This window comes from Gopherus flavomarginatus, chromosome 1, assembly GCF_025201925.1.
Source record: "Gopherus flavomarginatus isolate rGopFla2 chromosome 1, rGopFla2.mat.asm, whole genome shotgun sequence".
In the NCBI taxonomy this organism is placed as follows: domain Eukaryota; kingdom Metazoa; phylum Chordata; order Testudines; family Testudinidae; genus Gopherus; species Gopherus flavomarginatus.
Window position 1 is genome coordinate 107,419,404 of NC_066617.1, and position 21,263 is coordinate 107,440,666.

The 21,263-nt window shown below is 41.2% G+C and overlaps 1 protein-coding gene across 3 annotated transcripts in view; it reads left to right on the forward strand.

The window, feature by feature from the left end:
* The first annotated feature begins 228 nt into the window (after positions 1-228).
* Positions 229-21,263, forward strand: part of WASHC3 (WASH complex subunit 3) — a 32,346-nt gene continuing 11,311 nt past the window's right edge. The window contains exons 1-5 of one of the 3 annotated variants that reach the window (XM_050946316.1): positions 229-480; positions 2,855-2,953; positions 7,083-7,148; positions 8,766-8,897; positions 14,709-14,816. In XM_050946316.1, the coding sequence (XP_050802273.1) occupies positions 430-480; positions 2,855-2,953; positions 7,083-7,148; positions 8,766-8,897; positions 14,709-14,816 (456 nt within the window). In that variant the 5' untranslated portion in view covers positions 229-429. Of the gene's footprint in view, positions 481-2,854; positions 2,954-7,082; positions 7,149-8,765; positions 8,898-14,705; positions 14,817-21,263 lie in introns of all 3 variants that reach the window. The other 2 variants (XM_050946325.1, XM_050946306.1) reach the window with 2 other exon arrangements.

Genomic DNA, 21,263 nt, shown 5'->3' on the forward strand with positions numbered 1-21,263 from the left:
CAGGCGAAGGCCAGAGAGGGGCGGGACATGCACCCGCAGGCGGGCGAGCCAGTCGGCTCTAGACAGGCAGTGGCCGAGCAGGGGGAGAGAAACCCGCCCTAGCGCCAGAGCCGCCCCGCAGGGCGCTGTCTTAGAACAGCCGCTCCCGCCCCGTCAGGCCCCGTAGAACTACAACTCCCATGATGCAGTGGGGCGACTGAGGTTCCTCCCCGTTCTCCGCTAGGCTAAGCGCATGCGCCGGAACACCGGTCCCCTCTCTAGGGGCGTCCGGCCTTGCCCTGTAGAGCAAGTTTTGTATCCGGGGGTAGAGGTCAATCCCAGTACAGAGTCCCGGAGACTTCTGGGCTGGGGTCTGGTGGGAGGAAGTGGTGGTTTCGTTCAGCCGTAGCACCCCCCCCCCTCCCGCACCGCTTGCTCTGGCCGCAAGGGATGGATGAGGATGGGCTGCCCCTCGTGGGCTCTGGCATCGACTTGACCAAGGTATGGCCGGGAGTTGAGGGGGCCCTTCCCCTGAGGCCTGCTCCCCTCTGCCTCGCGTGGGAGCCTCGCTGGGGAGCCCCCTACCCAGCCCCACCAGCAGAGCGCTCCGGGGGAGGGGCTCAGTTTGACGGATCGATGGTGGTTCTCCTCCCGCACTCCCCGCACCGGGGGCTGTTTCCCTTGCGGGACGGGAGGGGGGTGTTGAGCCTCAGTTGTAAAGCGGGAGCCTGAGAGTCACCTCTGTGACTCCTTCCCCTTCCCTCCCCCAGATGTATATGAGGTGAAAGTCTTTTAAATCCTTGCACGAGGGAAGCGTTAGAGAATTGTGGTTGCACTTCTGTGCAGGATGCAGACATGACCCTTTTGCATATTCTACTTCAGCAGGTATGTAGTGTGCCAAGCCAGTGAAGTAATATTGACCTCAAACTATGTATTTCCTGATGGAAATCTCCTGTACTGGTTTGCATTTTGGTCATTAAACTCCGTGGCAAATAACTATAGTAGCAAACTATTTGGGAAGCACAACTGCACAATGTCCTGTGTCATTCCTCTGTGCTCATTCCCAGCTAAAATCTGTGAGTTGAAGCAGTTCATCCCCAACTAGCAGTATCAGGCCATTTCTGTTCTCCTTGCTCCTTCACGTTGGTATCCAATGTGTTTCTGTGTGGTATCTAAAAAGAAAAAGATTCCTGTTCTTGTGAAAGATAATGACCATTAATAATGTGGCTAAACAAACTTTGTAAACCTTTTCATTTGTTTATAAGAAAACTATTCTATTACAAATACTCAGTGTCTTTTTAAGGGCAATTTAAGCCCAGCTGCTGAGTCACATACAGGTGAGGCAGCTTATCTCACTATAGAAATACTGTCCACAGGGTTACAATATTGCAATGTCTTAAGGCTTGCTATTTTAGGTCCTGGACCCAAGAGAACACATGGATGAGAAATCAGTGGCCATTCAAAAAATGTTGTGTTGAGTCATCAGGGCTATATAGATTCTATACAACCCCATTCAGAAGTTGGGAATGTGTTTCTAATGATTTCCATAGCATTCATTTCTTGCTCTGTTTGTGAAATACAGGATATTAAAATCACACCATTCCAATTATCTTCATGCCTCTTTCCCGCTTCTAGTTAGTGTATAACAAGACCTTAATGGTTGCGATGTCATGCTATTGGAGCTAAAGCTAATGCTGGATGCCATCTCAAATCTAAACACTTTGCTTTCTCTAATGCTAGGAGTTATGAGAATATTGGCTGATCTGTTGAGTATGGAATCATAGAAATGTAGGGCTGGAAGGGACCTCAAAGTCCTCAAGTCTAGTGCCCTGCGCTGAAACAGGATCAAGTAAACCTAAACCATCCCTGACAGGTGTTTGTCTAACCTGTTCTTAAAAACCTCTTATGATGGGGATTCCACAGCCTCCCTTGGAAGCCTATTTCTTAGCTTAACTACCCATATAGTTAGAAAGTTTTTCCTAATCCAGTGGTTCTCAAACTTCATTTCATCATGACTCCCTTCTGGCAACAAAAATTACTGCATGATCCCGGGGGGTGAGATTGAAGCCTGAGTCCTGGTGGGGGTGGAGGGGTGGGCAAAGCTGAAACCCAAGGTCTTCTGCCCTGGGCAGGGGATATATAACCTTAGCCCCCTTCCCAGGGCTGAAGCCGTTGGGCTTCAGCCCCCGATGGCGGGGGTCAGGCTTCAGCTGAAGCCTCGGGTGGTGGGGCTTCGGATTCAGCCTCGCCTCTAGGCCTCAGCAAGTCTAACACCAGCCTTGGCCTTCTTTGGGGTCCTAACCCACAGTTTGAGAACCCCAATCTAAATCTCCTTTGCTGCAGATTAAGCCCATGACTTTTTGTCCTGTCTTCAGTGTACACAGCTAGCAACTGATCAGTTCTGTTTATAACAGCCCTTAACTGTCTTCAGATATGTTATCACGTCCCCCCTCGTTCTTTTCTCAAGACTCAACATGTCCCATTTTTTTAATCTTTCCCTATAGGTCAGGTTTTCTAAACCTTTTATCACTTTTGGTGGTCTCCTCTGGACTCTCTCCAATTTGTCCACATCCCCTAAAGCATGATACCCAAAATTGGACACAGATCTCAAGTTGAGTGTATGTTCCCAGTGCCAAGTAGAGTGGGTCACATACCTCCTGTGTCTTCCATACAACACTCCTGTTAATGTTGTTAGCTTTTTCATGACTGCATCAGCTTGTTGACTTATTCAGTTTGCGATCTACTATAACCTGCAGATCTTTCAGCAGTACTACCACCTACCCAGTTATTTCCCACTTTGTAGTTTTGCATTTAATTTTTGTTTACAAAGTGAAGTACTTTGCACTTGTCTTCATTTAATTTAATCTTATTACAGGTTCCAGCTATTCAGCAGAAAAGAACTGTGGCATTTCTAAACCAGTTTGTGGTTCACACGGTGCAATTCCTTAACCGCTTTTCTACTGTTTGTGAAGAGGTATGTTCATATTGCATCACTTTGCATCAGTCTTCACATGAATAAGCATATACTAGTATAATATTGCTTGGTTTTTTTGCATCTTTCAGTGCTAGTTGACCATGCATATTAGTTGGAGTTGAAAGGATTAGTCCACTGCCCACTTAAGGTTTAAGCTGAATAAGTGGACTAATGCAGATTTCTTCACTATGTAAGAGAAACCTCTAATTTTACTAAGCCAATAGCCCATTTTTATTAAGTCTTGAAGTTTGGACATTTTACATGATTTGATAGTCTTGGAGACTGTTATCTTCCACAAAGCAGATATGATACAAATGCATGCAAAATCTCCTACCTTATCAATGTGTTTCAACCATAAAATAGAGAGACCAGCACAGGTTGAGAGGGTACTTCATTCTCCATGCCCATTCAGTTCCTTTTTCTTTTAGCAGAAACTGCCAACAGAAGTACCTGTTAAACATTAGTGGTGGTGGTCATGCGGAGTTGTGAAAGTTGTGAAATAAATATCTCAGTCCATTTAACCTCAATCAAAAGTCTAATAAAAATGTCAGATTAGGTTTTTTGATGTCATTCTATGCTTTACTGGGGGTTTGTTTTTTGTTTTGTGTTTTTTGGTCTGGGAGTCTGAGGATAGTGTAGGACAGGGATAGGCAACCTATGGCACGCATGCCAAAGGTGGCACGTGAGCTGATTTTCAGTGGCACTCTCACTGCCCGGGTCCTGGCCACCGATCTGGGGGGCTCTGCATTTTAATTTAATTTTAAATTAAACTTCTTAAACATTTTAAAAACCTTATTTACTTTACATACAACAATAGTTTAGTTATATATTATAGACTTCTAGAAAGAGATCTTCTGAAAATGTTAAAATGTATTACTGGCACACGAAACCTTAAATTAGAGTGAATAAATGAAGACTCAGCACACCGCTTCTGAAAGGTTGCCGACCCTTGGTATAGGATTAGTGTTATGCTATACAAAGCACATGGGATCTTTTATAGGAGAAGGCAAAAACACTGCATTTATTGAAAATACAACCGTTAGCATATGCTTTTTAGTCACATATACACACAGAGTCCTGCCAGTTAAGGTTTATAGTTACCAATCTGTTGTAGCCTCCGTCAATCAAATGGCCAGTTAGATTGAGCACGAATGAGGAGCTGGGCTCTTGTTGGTTGCAATCCAATGCTCCGAGACTTTGAGGACTGAACCCAGAGTTCCATGGCAAAACACCCCAGCTTTATAGTTGTAAATTCCCATTTGAGTCCATGCATTTTGCAATGTCATCCTGCAATCATTAGTCCATAAGTGGTGTTATCATTTGATGGTTATTGTCAGGCTTCCCATCGTTATCTTCTATTTGTTGTCTCGCCTACAGGGGTGCCTGCCTCACCTCTGAGGTCGTCAATGCTGCTAACATGTTTAGCATAGGATACAATGGATGTTTTCTGATCGTCTCCTGGTCTTTCCAGTTCTCTCACTTTCTCTTGATCATCTGGATATTTGTGATGGCTTTCACACCTTATCTTTTCCTAATGTATATATTCCTCATTCACACAAACAATCTCTTACAGAAACCTTCAAAGGTATACAGATAGCAATATTGTATATTCAGCAGAATACATTGTAAATCAAACCCTGCTAAATCTTAAACCATTCACATTGGGTCTGCAGGCCCTCAACATTCCTCTAATCTCCTTAACATAGATACAGTACAAGATCCTGTCTCTTACTTACTAAAACCTTAAAACAAAGAAATGTATATTTAACTAGAGTGCCTAATTTGTAATACATATAGGAAACCATAGTAGACATTATAACTTATCCTAAAACAAAAGGTTGACCATAATCAGTCATAAGGATTGTTCTGGTCTGTCATTCCTTTCTGCTATTCAAAAAGGGTGGCTGACAGGATGAAATCAACTCATACATTAATTCTCATGGGACATTATAAAATCCTGCTCCTACATTAGACATACACATAGTACATTACCAAGAAACTGGGAGTAAGGAGGAAGATGATGGATATTCAGCATTATCTTCTTCAGCATGGCTCAGCCATTAAAAATTTGCAGGGGCTTATTTGAAGCAGGGGCACTGGGTCCATTTCATTAATCTGATCCTTCTTCATGGCTGGATAATGTAACTATTCACTATCACCAAACTATCCAACTTTTGACTTGCTTCTCTCTCTCGCTCCTCCTGACTCCATTTTTTAAAGAAGGTAATGATTTAAGATGCTTTTTTGTCCTATAGATTTAAAATTACTTTGATTTTAAAAAAAATTGACATCTAGTTAGTGCATAATGTGGGCCAGTTTTTAATTTCTTATATTTCAAAGCGCTAAAACCAGCGGACAGTGACAGGTTTTCAAGATGAATTTAGTGCCTATGAAAATGTTCCATATTGACAGCACAAGAAAGTTTTCTGGTTAGCCATAGGCAGCACCGTGCAAGCTGTCTTCCTTCTGAAAGGGCTTCTGAAGATGAGATGTTAGTTGAGTCTCAAAGTGCTTTCTTGCCTCATCATTTTTGCTGAGGGTATCAGTAGTAACTTTTTTGTGATTGTCCTTTAGCTTGCTTTAGAGTACCAAACAGTCTTATCAGTGGTAACAATTTAGTCAAATCCAGTTTAACTAATACAGATATGAAAGATTCTGTTATCTATCAATGCTGCCTTGAATCATCCACCTCATTCTTTATGCTGGCACAGTAGCCAAATATTACATTTAAACAGTTGAGGAGGAGAAACTAAACATAATTCTGGATTTTTAGCAGAAGAAGCTCTTGGTATTTGTGGCAGCTTGACTACCTCAGTAGAATTTTTGTCAGTACTCCAAAATCTAGGAGATTTCCATGAAGCCATAGGACTTCAATATCTCCTTAGGATGCCTATTAAATACACAGTTTCCAAAACAGAACTGTATATTTAATCAGCACACACAAAAACTGTTAAGTCTCATGCACAAACTGCATATTTTAAACCGTGGGTAAATATGTATTTTCTGAAATATAAATTCATTTTTTTAATTAAGTACAAAAACTATATTAAATGTCAAGGCCCCGACGTAAATTGACAAAAGCCAGGAAATTCAGAGTTGAATCTGACACTGTCTTTAATTTGAATTTCCTGGCTTTTGTCAAATTAAACAAGATGTGTAATATTATGTGTGATTGTGGCTTATTTTTTCCCTAAATAGCAGATTAACTTATTGTAAAGAGCAAAGACTCATCTGTAAACAAGTCAAAAGACTGTAATTTTTGTCTCACGCTGTCCCTCTTTATTTCTCTAAAGTGTTGGCATGGATTGCCATTTTCTGAGGTTTTAAAGTTCTGCTTATGAGCTGGGCAGAATCTTGCTAGAATGCCAGAAGGCAGTCAAAATGCTACATACCTGCTGCCCAACTTTACGATGGTCTGGCTAGATATGGCAATGGTTAGATAAAGAAGTGACAGTTCTTGTGGATTAATTTTTTTTTAAATATAAGTTACATTTTAAAAGAACCCTATAGAAAAATTGCTTGTGAGATGGAACTGGAGCATGGTGAGGTTTTAGTTTGTTCTGGCTTACCGACGGTTTTGACTGTCGATGACTCCCATTCACTTCCCTGTATCCTTTCTGATTTGTCTCTTTTCTCCTCTAGTCCCTCCTTGTATGTCAGTTACTTATATATGCTTCTCACCTTTCATCTTTCACATTTTTGATATAAGTTCTTTGAAGTAAGCAACTTCGAGGATACAGTATGCCTACTTCATTACCCCAATACCCTGAGTAAGATTCAATTAACTATTGTTCTCATTTGCATGTGGACTCTCTCTATATATACCCATTACTGCCTGTTGGCAGCATTGCTATTAATGGGGGAAGAGTTGTAGGTAGTGAAATTACTTTAATGCCAACACATGCTGTGTAGGAATCAACATGAAGCAGTGTCTAATGGTGTACAGTTAGCACACTTCATTCTTGTTCTAACAAGGGTTGCCATATCACTTATTTTGCATCTTCAATAGGCTGAGGACAGAAGTATATTTCTTGTTTGTCTACATGTTCCTTGATTTACCATCGCCAGTTTTGGATTTTAAAAGGGCATTGAACTGTGCTGTCATGTCTTAATTCTTTTTCTCTCCTAGAAGTTGTCAGCTCTATCTCTCCGTATCCAACAAATTGAAACGACGCTTAACATTTTGGATGCAAAGGTGTGTATGTATATATAGATAAGTTTTGGTGGTTTTTGTTTATGATGCTCAAAGTCTAACTTCCTTATAATTAGCAGACTTTTGCACTGAAGTACAATTGTCGTCAGAACTGTGCTGTAATGGAATTTAATGTATTAAAATAAATTGTCAGAATGACAACTTTAAATTACAGCTCAAGCTAAATCAAAACTTACTGCAAACTCTTTACTTTCTCAAGCTTTACCACTTACTGTATAGTTTAAACAGACGTGGAACACGGAACAAAGGAGCAGGCAATATGCAGTAGAAAGTGATGTTGGTTTTATCCTTAGTACTCTCTTCTGTTAAGTTTTTCTTTGTTTGGAGGAGGGAAAGATTAAATATAATTTTATCCTTATTACAATAAGTAATTTGCTCCTAAACTGCACATACCACACTAACTCTGTTAGCTGTTTTATCTACTTTAAAGTAAAGGTCTTGGGGTTAATGACACTAGACCTTGGTGGATTAGTTTTTTTATGGTTGGATGTGTTTCCACCAACTTCCACATAAAGTAAATAGTTATTTTTAAGTAACTAGATGGCTTATAAAGCTTTAATTAAAAGTATGACCTGAACTATGTCAAGTTTAAGGCAGATATATAATTTGGATGAAAACATATATCCTGTATGACCAAAAGATACAGCTTGGTAGTCATCTGCTTACAAATATATTTCAATATATAAAACTTAGACCCAATCCTGCTTCTGGTGACATTAGTAACAGAACTCCCCTTGATTTCACTAGGAGGAGGCCCTCTGTTTGGAATTAACTCAAACTTCTAAGTGCGAAAGTTTAAATGGAAGCAGAAGGTTCCCATGCATCTATATATTTATCTTTCTTGGAGGTTGTGAAATAGAAGCATTGAAAAATCCTGCTTATACAGGCTGAGTAGGAGGGTTGTCCTGGATGAATATCTGCAGAATCTAAGCAATCATGAATGACTATATATTGCCATTATAAATGACATTGAGTAGTTACTGGTCCAAGGAAAGAGAACCAGAATGACTCTTTAGCCTGGCAATTAGTGTACTCGCTTAGGATGTTCAAGTCCTTTCTCCAGTGTTTGTTTGTTTTATATATAGTAGAATAGTTTCAGTAGGAGACCCTGAGACTGGCCTCAGAAAATCTTGAAGCCTAGTGGCTCGGGCACTCTCCTGTAATGTGGGAGACTCCGGTTCAAATCCTTTCTCCTCCTCAAGCAGAGGGGCAAATTGAACTTGAGTCTCTCATATCTCAGGTGACTACTTTAACCACTGGGCTAAAATTTAGAAGAGAGGCACCACCACTCAGTATCTAAGTCCTGAAAAATATTTTTGGGGCCAAAATAATTGTTAACTTGACATGGATTTACCATAATTTTGAATCAAACAAAACACTTTTTGCGAATTAACTGTCTAAAAAATTTCACGCTAGTCTAGTAGACCAGGCCTGAATCAAGAAACCCAAAACTATTATCTTGCTGACATGGGTACTATCCATTGAATTCCTTGCTAGACTGGTGTATGTACTGACTTCTAGGTGATGGGAATACATGTTATCGGCTAAACTTAAGATGTTACACTCACAGTTTATTTGAAAATTATCTTCTGCATTTAGTTGTCATCTATTCCCGGCTTAGAAGATGTCAAATTTGAAGTATCGAGTGCAAATATGAACAGTGTTACAAATGGTCCCATTCCACAAGCCACTACAAATCAGCACTCAGTATCTGTATCTCCTCAGTCAGAAGTAAGTATCAAAGTATAAAAAATATACTTCTTCCTGGAAAGTGTTTCCTCTTGGTTGAACAAGATGGAGCGAACAAGTGTGTGTAAGGAAAAAATCAGACCAAACTTTAACTCTATAATACGTTTTCCATTTCATGTTATTTAAGTGTTGTTGTTTTTTTAAAAAAGCTTCTTACACTTTTTTGTTAATTTAAGTTTGAAGTCATTTAATAAATATTATACTGAGAAATTATTTCCTGCATTTTTCTTAAACCCCATTGAAAGGTCAACTTGAACTAGGTAGGTAAGAAGTGTCATGGAACATCATGCATGAGATTAAAATTTCAAATCCCACCATTCCAGTTTTACCCTCTTTTTTTAAGAATCTGAGCTTTCAGCTGAAACCAGCAAGTTTCTAGCACATTCTGTTGCAAATGCATTCTTGCCCTATTAAATCCTCTGTTTATTAGAGGAGCACTTTTACTATAAATGATATCAGTGTAAAGGAGGCTAGATATGCTTTACGCATGCTCTCGGTTTATTAAGAATTAGCACTCCTGTTGGCCATTTCACAAAGCAAGACTCTCTTGCCTTATTTTTGAGATAGAGAACTGATGGATTTTCCTGATCATTTCACCCTCAGTCTCCCACTCTTCTCCGTTTTATAGCAATTGCAGTGTAATAGCTTGCCTCAGCCCAGAGCATAGATAAAGTCTCAAACTTGGCAGGAGTTGCTGTGAAGTGACGATGGCTGCAGTATTGAAAATCCAACAGATTGTTGCTTTTCCTGGCTTATTAATACTTAGTAACTGTAGATTCATCTGCAGAATTGTGGTATGAAATAATCTCTCACTTTTAGACACATTCTGCTCGTTTACACTGACCCTAAAGGGAAATAGCAAAGTAGAAGCAAACATGGACAGTTTCTTAGGCAGTATTGCACAATGTCAGTCATATCAGTCAATAATTAGCAGTTCTTTTCAGTTTTTCTCTGAAAACTTCCACTGACTCTGCATTTTAAAGCAATACTACATATTTCTGACAGTGGCCTTCAGATGGACAATTAAGTGTTGTCAACAAATGTGCAGTTTGGCATAGTCTGGGAGAATGAGTTTAATAGTTTAATCTCTTTCTATCCTCCCAAGTCCAAATATTGGAGATCAAAATGATAGATGAGGGAAACATTAGTGCAAAAAGATAATCTAATTATATTAGCAAAAATACTTTCTTTAATCTTTTGGTTTTTTTCATACCTTTAAGTGAGAACTCATTTTATATGGGGAATAAGTTAGGAGTAACATCAGAGTCATTTGGGGGTTATTGGTATGTTAGTATAAAGGAGTATTTTTAATTTGTGCCAATGATCAGGATTTTAAAATCTAGTCAAATACAATTGAAATTTGTTCTCGCTACGTATTCTGCCTACAAACAAAACAATATGCTTGACTCAGGTGGTTTTTTTTTTTTTTTTTTTTTAAGATTTAAAATTTTTCTTTAATCTGGTATTGTGGGGGGGTTTGTATTCTCAGTGTTTGTAATGGATATTACTGTTAAGATTCCTTATGTTTAACTGAACGATACATATTAAATATTAAACAGATATATCAATGAAATTTTACAAACTTAAAATTTGACTCAACTGACAAATTATTATTTTAAAAGCTAGTTGTGTCCAGTGTCTATAACTGACAGCGTAAGAGAATCTTTGTTGATTCTCTATGTATGTATGACCATCTATGTATGGTCTCTTACTGATAAAATGGCGTTTGAACACTTGGCAGAGGGGTTTAATAAAAACGGTAGTTTATACTTTTTACCACAAGAGGGTGCTACACAGATTACTTAAATAGCAACTAAAATGCTTTACCTAATGTAAAAAATTACCATTTTACTCTTATCCCCTAAAGGTAAAAAGTACAACATGAGGAAATTATGAGCTAGATAGATATCTTGGGATTCTGATGATGAGCCACTGCCACCCTGGTGGTGGTGTCAGAGCCAAGAAATAAAAGTCCAAGAGATAGCATCAAGTAGGCTTCTGGCAACTGAAAATGTTGTCTTAATGTCCTGTAATTAGGGCTAAAGATGGAATGAATTTTACAAGTAACCTTAGTTGAAATTGACTGACATTACCTGTACAATTCGTTCTGTTCTTGAAATTAACTAGCCAAGTTAATTTTTTGTATTAAAGAGTTTTTGTAGACATTTGCTTTTAATTTTTTTTAAAGATTATAGTTTGGGGGCATTTTCACAATTTCTGTGCCACCTGTGAAATTGTGATCTTTATAGGGCCTTACCTATAATGTAAGCTTCTCAGAAACTTGTGTAGCTTTGTCCTTGATTCAGACTATGGCAAAATGACTCACTAGCCAGTGCACCCATCTTGTGGCTGGATGTGGCAGTGTCAATGTTTTCCTCTCCATAGCCTTCTTGACCCACCAGGTCTTCACAGGGATTAAAAAAAAAACCTGTGGCTGGTCTGAGTCAGCTGCCTGGAGGTTACAAGGCTCGGGTTCTGGAGCTGTGAAGCTGCGGTGTAGACTTTCGGGCTTAAACTAGAGCCCAAGGTCTGGGACCATGTAGAGGTGGAGGGTCCCAGAGTTCAGGCTCAAGCCTGAACATGAACACAGCAATTTTTAGCCCTGCGACTCAGAGTCAGTGGATCAGGGCCAGTTGCTCGTGTGCTAGGCATCTTTCATGCCTGTGTAGATATACCCCCAGTCAGCCTGCTTTGTCTTGTGACTCTGCCCTCCAGCCAGGTCACTTTTTAGTCTCACCCCTTTGAGGTAAAATTGAGTCCAGTCTAGTAACAGTCCAGCAGCCATGTACTAGGTAGGACTAAAGCGAGATTCTAGACCCCCTGGACCTCATGAACCTTGCCTGGTGAGGGCCCTGGACCTTTTGTTGATGGCCTGAAGGGGAACCCAGTCTCCCTCTACCCTGGGTTCTAGTGTTCCCTCTAATTTTTCCCACCCATGTGTGGAATGAATGTTGTTATGTGCACCAATATGGAGGTGATGTAGGATACATCACCTCCATATTATTGCACATAATAAAATTAACGTGGCAGGCTGAGGCCAAGGGGTTTGGAGTGTGGGAGGGGGCTCAGGGCTGAGGCAGAGGGTTTGGGTGTGTGGGGAGGTGAGGGCTCTGGCTGGGAATGCAGGCTCTGGAGTGGAGCCGGGGATGAGGGGCTCAGGGCTAGGGCAGAGGGTTGGAGTGCAGGAGAGGTGAGGGCTCCAGCTGGGGGTGCAAATTCTGGGCTGGGGATGAGGGGCTGGAGCAGAAGGTTAGGGTGCAGGGGATGAGGGCTCCAGCTGGTGGTGCAGGCTCTGGAGTGGAGCTGGGGATGAGGGGTTTGGGGTGCAGTGGGACTCCTTGGGTCTATGGTGGGCAGTTCTCTCTCCCTGCAGCAGCAGCTGGCCACCTAGCCTCAGCAGGTCAGGGCCAGGGGAGGGGCCCTTGTCCCCTGCCCACAGCAGGTTCGGGGCTGGGCTGGGGAGGGGCTCCTGTCTCCTGGCCCTGGCAGGTTCGGGCCTGAGCTGGGCCAGGGGAGGGGCGCCTGTCCTCTGGTTGCACAGCCGGTGCAAGGATATTTTGCACCCTAGGCTAAACTTCCACCTTGCACCCCCATCCCTCCCCCTGGAGCATCACTTATTATAAACTTTCAAAATGAATACTGCATAATGTGGCGTTGTTCATTAGAATTAATAGAGATTCGTCTTGAAAATTTATTAATTATTTAGTCTACATATTTAATGAAAATAAATGAATAACCTGACAGGGTGTGGGGGCTGGCTTTAGGCATGGGGGTGTGGCAGGGGCTGGCTGGAAACAGGAGTGCGGGGCTGGCTGGCTGGCTTTGGGCACGGGGTGTGTGAGGGGTTGGATGGAGTCCGGGGGTGTGGGGCTAGCTGGCTTCGGGCAGGGCAGGGGATGTGGAGCTGGTTGGAGATGGGGTGTGGGGTTGGCTGGAGACAGGGGTGTGGGGCTGGCCGCGGGCAGGGCAGGGGGTGCGGCAGGGGCTGGCTAGAGACAGGGTGTGGGGCTGGCTGGCTTCAGGCAGGATTGGCTGGAGACGGGGTGTGGGGCTGGCTGTGGGCAGGGTGGCGGGTACCAGGGCCATCCCTAGATATTCTGGGGCCCTACGCAACCCCCCTGTGAGGGCAGGGTACGGGAGCAGGGGGGCCCAGGCCTTCCGGGGGGGGGGAGGTGTTGGCTTGGAGTGCAGAGGGGAACCACCCCCCAGCACTCCCCGGCGGCACAGCTGAGGCCGTGTCTCTGCACTTCCCCCCACCGGTGAGTGCAGGCCCGGCTCTGCTGCAGAGCTCAGGGGAGAGGGGGCGGGGGCCCTGGGGCAGAGTCAGAGCAGCAGGGAGCAGCGCAGTGCCCCTGGCGGCCGGAGGAGGAATGACATCACTTCCCAGCCTGCCGGCTGGAGCTGACCAAAGCCACAGCGCCCCCTCGCACAGCGGCGGGAAGAGGGTTACACGTTTAGCCAGCGCCAGGTGAGCATCCTAGACGCTTTTGGCACCGCTTTTTGGCGCCCTCAAATCTTGGCACCCTAGGCGGCCGCCTGGTTTGCCTATTGGTTGCACCGGCCCTGCCTGGCTGCAGCAGGGCCAGGGCTTGGCTGAGCTTGGGGAGGGATGCTGGGGCAGGTCCAGGGCTTGGGAAGAGGCCTCTCTCTGCACCGCAGCCCTGAGTGCCTGTGCAGCGCTTAATAAGCAGCTACACAGCTTAGAGGGAACTTCATTTCCAGCCCAGGGCCCCTGTTGCAGGCAGTCAAGATCTGGTTCTTCAGACCTCCTGCTTCTTCCTATTGCAGCCTTCTTTCACCAGACCTCAAATGAAAGGCACTGCACAAGAATAATCAAAATACATCCCTAGTCCACCCTCCTTTCAGGAGATACCTGATGAACTGTAGCATCGCCCAGTGTCCTTAGGGCTATCTTGCAGGGTTTGCAGGAACCCTCTGCCATCTTTGTCCTCTGCAGTTCTCCTTCCTGGGAGCTAGTGGGAAGAGATCTGTCCATCTCCCAAGGTTTTGACCTTCTGAACTGAGTTTCTGCCTTTTAAGGCTTCTCCAAAATTGGCATGCCTCACTGATGCACATACTGTGGCTGCCTGAGCCCAAAACTGCTCTTTAACCCCTTCTTACCTGGTGTAGAATTTGTAAACTCCACCACAGAGACACAACACAGGTACTACTACATGATATACTTTATAGGCAGGCAAGTTTTTAAAAATACAATCAAATTGCAAAACAGTAGAAGATAAACATAAATAACTACTTTTTAGGTGGTAGATAATATTCTTTATGAATGACCTGTTTGGGATAAGTATATAATTTAGAGGAACAGGATCAGTCTTTTTTAAGACTTTCTTTTTAGAGATGTCAATATTACTCTGACATAGGCAAATGAAACACTTGAAGAATCTCAGCTTTTTTTTTTTTTTTTTTTTTTTGGTATAGTACTTTGAATTGACTGAATGATATGTAATAAAGCTGTTTGAGTGAAGCAGAATTGCTTTTGATCATCAGCCTGACAGCTTTTTCATGACTTCTTTAACAGACAAACTTTGAATATAATTAAATTATTTATGCTGTTGAAAACAATTTCTCTTTCAAAAATATATTGTGACAAACACTGTAATGAAAGTAATCCCAAGTGGCAATGTGTGTACATGTAGAAGTCTATAGTTTGTCCATTGAGGCAAAGAGGAGATAATTTTACCTTACTCCCAAATCTTATTAGCTGAACGCTTCTTATGTACTCCTGGTCTGTGTTGTTGCTCAAGATTTACATAAAGTGTTCTCTGTATACAGCAGAATAGCATACATGAGATAGGACAACAGAAAACAGAAGCAGCAGCAGAAAATGTCATAACTGTAGCCAAGGATCCAAGATATGCCAGATATCTCAAAATGGTCCAAGTGGTAAGCCCTGTTTGTTCTTTCTCTAGTTTCATTTGAAATTCCTTTTACATTTTTTATGATGAAACTGTATATGAATATAACTGATAGTTTCTTCGTTTCCAGAGATTTCCTAATTTACGCAAACTTCTTATTATGGTAACTTCTGACTGTTGCACCTATCTGAAGGGCAGATAGGATATCACAAATTAAGTTGGGAAAATATGCAGCCCTTCACACTTTAGACTGAGGGGCCTCAAACATCGTTTTAATGTGGGCCGCTTCTGAATAGAGTATCTTGTAGATCATCACCTCTGTTGTTCACTTCTCCAATTCATGCAAGATCTGACAGCTACGATATCATTAAGTGTGAAGGTAATAGGAAAATGTATATATTTTAACTCTTTATTATATCTTTTTGGGGGGGTTGGGCGGATCAGTCTACTTTTGCTCTTCATCTGTCCCTCATTCATTCTGTTCCTCTCTTCTCTTGTTTATTTTTGTTTCTCCCTTTACTGTGCACATACACACTACTTTGCAGCTGGTTTCTCTTTATCCTGGGGTATTTCTCTCTTGATGTCTGGCAGCTCCTGTCTCAGTGATAGCTCTGGTTTCCTCTTCCCCTTAAGTAGCATTGATTCTGTGTGAAGGCAAATAGACTGGCTGTTGCTCCGTGTTTTCAGCTCCATCTATCAAGTGGTCCAGGTTGTTCTTCATAATGAAAAGGCTAGAAACAACTTGAAACAGAGGAGCCAGCACCATTTGACCTGTAAGTGCTCCACTGAGCACCAGTGGCCCCATTTGAAAACCACCGTCTTAGATTACATATGTAATAGACTAATTATTCTTAAATTTAAGAGAATAATGCTCTAGTGAGAGGAATAGCATATTCCTGCTCTTGCGTTCCTCCCTCCCAGGGAACACTTCATTGGTCTCCATTATTTTTCTAACAGTTGTAACTCAAGTGTTCCCCATGACTTTAACTTGCAGAAAACTGTTATCAATTGAATATTCATATATATTGCATTTGCTGTGACATAAGCCTCTTAGCTCAATTTATACCTTTATAAAAGCTAGAGTAAATCTTATGATCTCAGGCAAAGTAAAGTGTAACACTAGATCTAGTTATACATCCAAAACTGCTAGACTATTTTCTTGTCTATTCAGATATCAGCCATGTGCACTGGAGCACATTTCTGCTTAATTTTGTGTTACAATGGTATCATTAATAGAGCTTCATTTTTATGAGGGAATGATACAAAAGAATCTTGTGGGTGTTGTTCAACACCAAGCACTGATGTGCTTACAGTTCCTCTGCAAAATAGTAGTTGCTGACATGCTATTGTGAACATATGTGGTAAATTTCACCCCTTTTGGTTGAGTTACCACCTGAGAAACCGATCTCCTTTAAGAACAAAGTATAAATTTTACAAATTAGACATCTTAGATTTAGGCTTTATACCTTTTTATTTAGGATTTCTGTTTTGGGGAGTTTTCAGGGTTTGTTGTTAGCAATTTTGAGTTCTCTGTAGATGTCCAAAATTGAGATTTTTGGGGAACTTTCTCTTTGTACACTAATAATGAGTAATCTCTTTGTAATGTGACCTTTTAGTATGCACCAGTAGGGTCTGCATGCACCAACTGATGTGTAATATGTTAGTGCACTTTAGAAATCACATTCCCACAGACACATGATTGCCCTTAGATACAAGTAACCATTTCTGTTGTGTTTTTTTCTGTGTTTTTTTGGATAAGTACTGATTTATTTACATGTTTTATACTCCATCACACAGACGCAACACAGGTACCACTACACCGGAGATTTTATGGGGAGGCAAGTTTTAAAAAAATCAATCAAATTGCAAAACTGTAGAAGATAAACACCCCCGATTTTATATTTTAATTAGAAGCCCTATTTTTGTTGGCACTTCATGTATAAATAGGGCATGAACAACTTTTAGATTTTTTTCCCTCTACTTATTTACATTTGAAATATCTAATGTAAATCTGTGTTTTTCCTGTTTTGGTAGAGGTCCTAGAGATGTGAATTGCAGAACCAACCACTCCGTTCATCCCTTCTTCCTTGCAGTTGAATTAACTGCAAGCAAAGCACTCAAGATTCAAACTCGGTGCAGTTTTTGGGATCTACCACCAGACCTCGGTGCTGTCCCAGAAATTTTCTGTTGATTTTTTTTTTTTTTTTTGAGTAACTAGTTGGCAGTTTATGGCTAGTTTATTACAAGCTATTTGGAACACTTGGGGGTTAGTAGTACTTCTGGGAGGAGAACATTACTTTAACTTGTTGCTTTAATGATTGATTTAGTGACAGTAGGGTACCCAAGTCTTTTATATGTAATTACATTGATTTTAGTAACTGAGTGAGATCTCACTTTCCACATTTATCCTTTGTTCTGGCAGTCCTGTTGGCTCCATTGCCAGCAATAAATGGTGTGGTAGGAAAGTCAAACTTCCATGCTAAAAGTAAACATGCTTTTTTTTTTGTATTTGCCAAGATAGTCTGTTCAAACAAATATTTTTAAAGTTACTTTCTTCTGATTAATGAATTATCTCAGTTCATGTAACTGTTGCCAGCAGTGGTTGTAGTATTAGGGACCAGATGTCCTGATTTTATAGGGACAGTCCAGATATTTGGGGCTTTTTCTTACATAGGTACCTATTACCCTCTACCCTCTGTCCCGATTTTTCACAGTTGCTGTCTGGTCACCCTATTCCAGTGGTCCCCAACCTTTTTCGTCTGGCATGCACCAGACGACGAGCCACGGAGGACTGTGGTGGCAGACGAGCATCCACCGAAATGCCGCCGACAAGTGGCGTCATCCAGAGGTCCGATAAAAGATATTACCTTACTCCCCTTGTCTTTCTAATATCCTGGGACCAGCAGAGCTGCAACAACATTGCAAACAAAAATTCCTTGGGCACTTATCAGAACTCATCCTTACTGGATTTATGTACAAAATCTTTGTTGATATATCAAAACAGATAAAATACTATATAGGTTTTGCCATATCTGATCAGACCAGTAAGTCTGGTATTTTTGCTCAGTTTGAGCCAATATTTTAGTATTCAGAAAGTGAGTATGGATCCCATTTCACTTGGCTAGGCTGGGGAAAGGAACCCTAGAAGTAACTGAACTACACACAAGATTTAGGTTAGGGATATTTGTAGTATTTTAGAATTACCTGTTAATAAAAAGAAGTCCGAGGATAAGTCAGTTTTTAACTTGTGTAAAGCTTTTGTTTAGAATTGGATAGGAACTTCACCTGCTTACACCTTTTATGTATTTTCATCACAGGCGACACATAACAAATTCATGTAGAAGCTGATAAGTCTGATGTTTTCTGAAACTGCTACAACAGAAGTGCAAAAGATTAAATGGTTCTGTTTTTCTAATTTACTTGTTAAAATAATTAGCTTCCAGGGCTTATGAATCCTAAAATTCAGGAGAGAATGTTAGATATTTTGTAGTTGTGTACAACTCCAAAGGGTTTATGCATTTAAAAAAAACAGAAAACTTTGGGTTGAAGTTTCAGTGTGGCAGATGGCAACAGAGCTGTGTGACACCCAGTAATAAATATAAATTAATCTATATCTGACACTATTATAAACTCCTGAGCTTAATTGTTTGTTAAAAGTGACCACTTATATGTATATAAAATTAGAGTTGTGATATTTTTTTCAGTGCAAGCACACCGGAAAATGTTAATCACAGCAGCAGAATTAGCATTGCTATCGTTTCACCAGACTGGGCACTCCTGTGTTCTTTCTCTTGTGATGGTAGTACAGACATGCTTCTCTAATCCATCAGTCGTGGGTGCCTGCTCTCTTTTTTTTTACTTACCTTGGACAAACAGTATTTTTTCAATGCCAAAAAATCCCACACTACTGTTCATTTACCTTTTGAGGTCTCCCATGTCCTTTTTAGACCACCAGAAGCTCAGTCCCTTGGAGATCAGAAACTAGATACATTCTTTTTGGCATGCAGTCATCCAGATGGTGTTTCTTGACCTCTGCAGGCAGAGGATGGCAAAGCAACAAGTTTTCTTTGAGCAGTACTAGTGGAAACACAGGAGCAGATACTGTTGGAACATTCCTTTCAAAGTGTTGTGGGCCAAACTGTTCTAAGGTATCTGTCCAGTGGGAGAATGTTTAGGTGTTGCTGAATATGTGTACAAGCTGTTGAAGGGTTTGCAATGAAAGGAAGGCATTTTTCTCTCTAATATATATTTGAATGCCTATATTCGAGTGCACACTCAGGCTTGACTTTATATATTACTATTATATTCAGAGGAGTCATTTTAAATTGTGATTCCGTTCTCATTTCCTCTTTCCTGTTGCATCCTTTAACTATTTCCCCATTCTAATTCTACCCTTAAATGTTCCAGATTATTGTCCTTTCCTGCCTCTCTGACCATACCTTCAGTGTATCTTTTAGGAGGTCCTCCTTTGCTGCCTGCCTTTCTCATTTTGTCCTCTTCCAAGTAGTAACTGCTCACATGACTTCAACTTGCCATCTTACACTACTGCGAATCTACCTGTCCACTCCCGACTTTCCTCCTTTCACTGAGTCTTACATCTCATTCTCTCTGTTTGGATGTATTGCCATAAGCTTAATATGGCCTAAACTGAACTGATGATTCCTCCTAAGCTCTCTTTGCTCCCTCTTTCTCTGTGACCACTGCCAACACCACAGTCTTCCTTGTCACCAAGGCTCACAGCTAGCAGGTTCAGGAAGGGAGTCATCTCCCAACAACCTATTTGATTTTTCAGATCCAGCCTGTGTCTAAATCCTGCCATTCCTTCTTGTATAATTTCCAACACTCATTTTTTTCCCCTTCATTTCCTGCTAAAACTCTCATTCAGACCCTCACTTCTTGCCTTTGATTGAAATATCCGCCTGTCTTTTCTTCCTGGTAACCTTATTCTGTGCCTCCCAATTCATACAAAACGCAACTGCTAAAATAATCTTTCTTACCTGTTATCTGACCATTGTCGCACACACCCCACCCCTTGAATCCTTTCACTGTCAACTCTCCTCCACTACATCAAGTTTAGGCTTCTGGGCCTTGCTTTCAAGGCTCTATGTAAATCACCCCTTCTTGCTTTTCCACCTTTTCCTTTTGCTTTCTAGTCACATCCACTCCACTGATGGTGCCTGCTTCAACGCATTTTTCTGCTTGTGCCACAACTGTCTTCATGCTTTCTTACATCTGGAATGCCCTTCGTGAGTTGAATGACTGCATGGTCTCTCTACCCTCTCAGCATTCTAATATTTCCTGAAGACTCACTTCTGCCATGACACACATGAGTAGCCAGTTAATAAATTAGATAATATGATGGAAAGAACATAAGAATGGCCATACTGGGTCAGATCAGTGGTCCAGCTAGCTGAGTAGTCTGTCTTTCAACAGTGGCCTGTGCCAGAGGCATTAGAGGGAATGAACAGAACAGTGCAATTTCAAGTGATTCAGCCTGTCATCCAGTCCCTGGTCTGAACAGCTGGAGCATGGAGTTGTCCTTGACCATCTTGGCTAATAGCCATTGATGATGGACCTTTCCTCCATGAAATTCTCTAATTCATTTTTTAACCTGTTACACTTCTGGCCTTCACAAGATCTCCTGCCAGTGAGTTCAAGTTGACTGTCTGTATCTCAGGAAGTACTTCCTTATGTTGTTTTAAACCTGCTGCCAGTTAATTTCATTGAGTGACCTCTGGTTCTTGTGTGATGGGAAAGGGTAAATAATACTTCCTTATTCATTTTCTCCACACCATTCATGATTTTATAGACCTCTATCATATCTTCCTTTAGTCATCTCTTTTCCAAACTGAAAAGTGCAAGTCTTTTTATTCTCTTCTCTTATGGAAGCTGTTCCCTAATCTTTTTTTGTTGCCTTTCTCTGTACCCTTTCCAATTCTAATATCTCTTTTGAGATGGGGAGAGCAGAACTGCACACAGTATTCAAGGTGTGGATTTACATAGCGAGACTGATATTTTCTGTCATATCTGTTCCTTTCAGAATGGTTTCTAACATGGCTAGCTTTTTTGACTGCTACTGCAGATTAAGCAGATGTTTTCAGAAAACTATCCATGATGACTCCAAGATCTTTTTTGAGTGGTAACGGCTAATTTAGACATATCATTTTGTACGTATAGTTGGGATTTTTTTTGCAATGTGCATTACTTTGCATTTATCAACATTGAATTTCATCTGCCAGTTTCTTGACCAGTTTTGTGAGATCCATTTGAAAGTCTTTGCAGTCAGCTTTGGCCTTAACTATCTTGAGTAATTTTGTATCTTCATTTTGCCACCTCACTGTTTACCCCTTTTTTCCAGATCACTTATAAATATTGAACAGCACTAGTCCAATACAGATCCTTAGGGGATTGTGCTATTTACTTCTCTCTACTGTGAAAACTGACCATTTATTCCTACTTCATTGTTTCCTATCTT